This window comes from Sinocyclocheilus grahami, unplaced genomic scaffold, assembly GCF_001515645.1.
Source record: "Sinocyclocheilus grahami isolate Dianchi unplaced genomic scaffold, SAMN03320097.WGS_v1.1 scaffold48.1, whole genome shotgun sequence".
NCBI classification, from domain to species: Eukaryota; Metazoa; Chordata; class Actinopteri; order Cypriniformes; family Cyprinidae; genus Sinocyclocheilus; species Sinocyclocheilus grahami.
This window is the reverse complement of record NW_015505227.1, coordinates 3,459,674-3,463,101: the sequence shown is the minus strand read 5'-3', so window position 1 is coordinate 3,463,101 and position 3,428 is coordinate 3,459,674. Positions and strand designations below refer to the sequence as shown.

At 36.1% G+C, this 3,428-nt stretch overlaps 1 protein-coding gene across 1 annotated transcript in view; it reads left to right on the top strand.

Moving 5' to 3' along the window:
- Positions 1-3,428, top strand: part of LOC107582943 (protein Daple-like) — a 70,463-nt gene that overhangs the window by 43,518 nt on the left and 23,517 nt on the right. Inside the window, exons 16-18 of the mRNA XM_016268968.1 lie at positions 264-649; positions 1,483-1,610; positions 3,398-3,407. Of these exons, the coding sequence (XP_016124454.1) occupies positions 264-649; positions 1,483-1,610; positions 3,398-3,407 (524 nt within the window). The remainder of the gene's footprint in view (positions 1-263; positions 650-1,482; positions 1,611-3,397; positions 3,408-3,428) is intronic.

Here is a 3,428-nt window from a genome sequence, read left to right as displayed (position 1 = left end):
GAAGGATCACCAGCAACTTGAGGAGGAGAACCTGGAGCAGCGACGTGCGTTGGAGACCCTACGGCCAGCTGCCGCTCGCCTGGCTCAATTACAGCAGGAACATGCCGAACTAGAGCGGGAACATGAGGAGATGTGCCGCACGCTGGAGGAGCTCCGCTCCCAAGCCAAGAGAAGCGAAAGACTGGAAATAAACTGCAGCAGCCTGAGCCAGGAAAACCAACGGCTCCAGCAGACCCTGGACAACAGCGCCACCAAGATTCAAGGTCTGGAGGGCGAGCTGAGGCAGAATGAGGCAGAGATGAAAGATCTGCGGCGAGAGTTGGAGGGGTTGAGGCAGATGGTGTCATGGGCAGAAGCAGTGGAGAAAGAGAAGAGAGGAATGGAGCAGGAATTGGGCCAGGTGGAGAAGGAGAAGAAGCAGCTGGAGAAGGAGACACGTAGGTTGAGGCAGCAGTTGGAGGTGAAGGAGACAGCGCTGGAAGAGAACTGCCTCAGGCTGGCTAGCATGGAGAAAGAAAGCACGGCTCTCAATAAAGAGTTGGGCCGCCTTAAAGAGGCTGCAGGGAGATATAAAGAGCTGGAGAGAGAGAACAAAGACCTGCAAAAACAGGCCACCATTGATAAGAAGACTCTGGCCACACTAAGAGAGGTATGACACATTTAGAATGAGTCAATCACATATAAGATAGCCCATAAGGAAAAAAGGAATCTTGGTCACATTTTATTTTAAGGTCCAATTCTCGCTATTAACAAACCATTAACTGCAACTTCTGCCTCAATAAACTCCTAATTTGCTGCTTATTAATAGTTAGTTAGCTAGTTGTTAAGTTTAGGTATTGGGTAGGATTAGGGATGTAGAATATGGTCATGCAGAATATGTGCTTTATACGTGCTAATAAACAGCCAATATGTTAATAATAGGCATGCTAATAAGCAACTAGTTAATAGTGAGAATTGGTCCCTATACTAAAATGTTACCAAAATCTTTCAAAAATGTTATTTGAAGTGCACCAAGTTCTCTTTGTATTCATATGGTTTTGAAAAAAAAAAATGCTATTTTCAAGAAAAGTTTAAATTAAATGACTTTAAAATGTAAAGTGGTGTAACCATCAAGTAAAAATTAATCATTATTTTAAATATATATATATATACATAAAAAGGTCAGATTATCTGATATATTAAAGTCACAATGTATCGTTAATGACAGATAATTTCTTCCGTATTATGTTGTAAATCAGAGTGAAACAGATTATCAGTGTGGTGTTGATTGGATGGAGGCAGATCTGAATGCAAGCTTGCAGTTGATTTTAAAATAGGGGGCAGGATTTAGGTAGACTAAATGATTGGAGAAGTCTGTCATTTGTCACCAAAGACCAATTATGTCTATTTACTGGAAGATCAAATGATGACGTTTTGATTAAACATTTGGTATTTTTAATCTTTAAATGTATTAATTTGGTAAGTACATATTTTGTTGAGCAGGAGCTGGTGAACGAGAAACTGAGGGTGCAGCAGCAGTGTAATGAACTGGAGAAGCTGAGCCACGAGCTGGAGAAGATCGGCTTGAACCGAGAGAAACTCCTACAGGAAGAACACAGCTGTGAAGACAAGTGAGTGAGATTTGTTATTAAGAAAATTATTAGTCATATCTTTTATCAGGTTTAGAGTTCATTGCTAGTCTGTAAGTACAAAGTGTTATAAGATCCTATAAAGTGTCTTGTTTATTTTATGTGAACGCTGCCCTCTGAAAGGTGTAGCAGGTGAGGTGTTGCTAAAGATGTAGATGTATTTGTTTCTGTCTCAAATACTTTACACCATCTCCACTTGTCTCCACTCTATCTGTTTTCCTCTTGCGGAAAGTGTTGGGATTAACACGTCATGAGTAACATTAGGATTATTTTTTGCAAGTGAGGATAAAGTAACACATTACATTTTGAATGTACACTAAACAAAAAGTGAGAAAGTGTAATGTATAACAAACACACTACCTCCCATGTGCTAAATGAGTTTTATTAGGAGCGTTATGCAATAATGTAAGAATTTTGAAAAGTAGAGTTTCCCCAACGCTGTTCATTGCCTTATAATCAGAGTCATAGTGCATGCTATCTTTACTATTGTGTGTTGCGGTGTTGTAAGCTCTTTACATTATTGTGGTGAGAAGGAGGTTTGCTGTGTCTGTAGTGGTGTGTTTATAATCATTTCTTTCATATTGAGGCCACAGTATGAAGTAATTACAGGCCTGACTCCAGTTTGATTAGTTTTCACTGGAATGTTCCCTATAGAGGGTTCAGTAGTGAAGTATTCATCTTTCTCTGTAAGGAAGTAGACTCACTCCCTCTCTCCCCCACCTCTAACCCTTTATTGCGGTGAGTGTGACATGTGACAAGTATTTGTAAGTTAGATCAAAAGAAACAAACGTGAGTGAATGTGTGCTGAAACATTTCTCACCAGCTAATAGTATCATAAAATGCTAGCTGTCACGAATCACTTAATGTTTGAAGACGTTTGCTACTAACAGTCACATTCCACTGTGCTTAGTAATCCATCCAAGAGAGTGTCTGTGCGTGCATGCATTTTTCTGTTATGAATAATATTAAATTGTTCCTTTATCTATTGTAGTGTTGATATTGTTAACTAAAACGATTATAATTGGTTTGTTGAAAATCAAATAAAATGTAAATATTAGATTAAAAAAAACATAGAAAATGAAATTTTAAGTTAAAGTACTAAAATGACTGACAACAAAAAAAATTAATAAAAGTGACAATCTTATAACAAAATTAGTAAAACTGAAAATACAATTTAAAGCCAATTTAAAATACTAATAATAAATACTATAATAGTATATAAATAATACAATGGACATGTTTTGCCATTTTTTAATTAAACTTCCTTAAAAGACTTTAAATACTCACTAGTTTATTAGTCTGCTGATATTATCCAACAGTAAAAATTCACTTTTGCGTTATTTCAAAAAAATTCAATTTCACTCAGATCTGAAATCAGCATTTGTTCTATGGTGGAAATAACATTTTTATTTTATTTTTTTTAAATGACCTACTTTGTCTTACTAAACCTAGTTTTATTGCTAGTGTTTTAATGTATCCTAAAGATACACAATTCAATATTTTTATGTGTTTGTCATATCTATACAAAATTACAGCTTAATTAGAAATGACCTTGATAGAAAAAGCTTCATTAGAGGACTATGCCAGAACTAAGGGACAGTCATAATATGTGTAAAAAATTAATGTTACCCATTTCCACACAATAATTTATAATGGTTTGTTTATTTCATTTAACTTCTTTGTTTAGAGTTTGTTATATATCTGAAACAAGGGTCATGAAAAAAAACTGTTTATTGCTAAGGTTGATGTAATGATTGATGCTCACGCAGGTTGAACATTGTAATATAATGACATTCCACT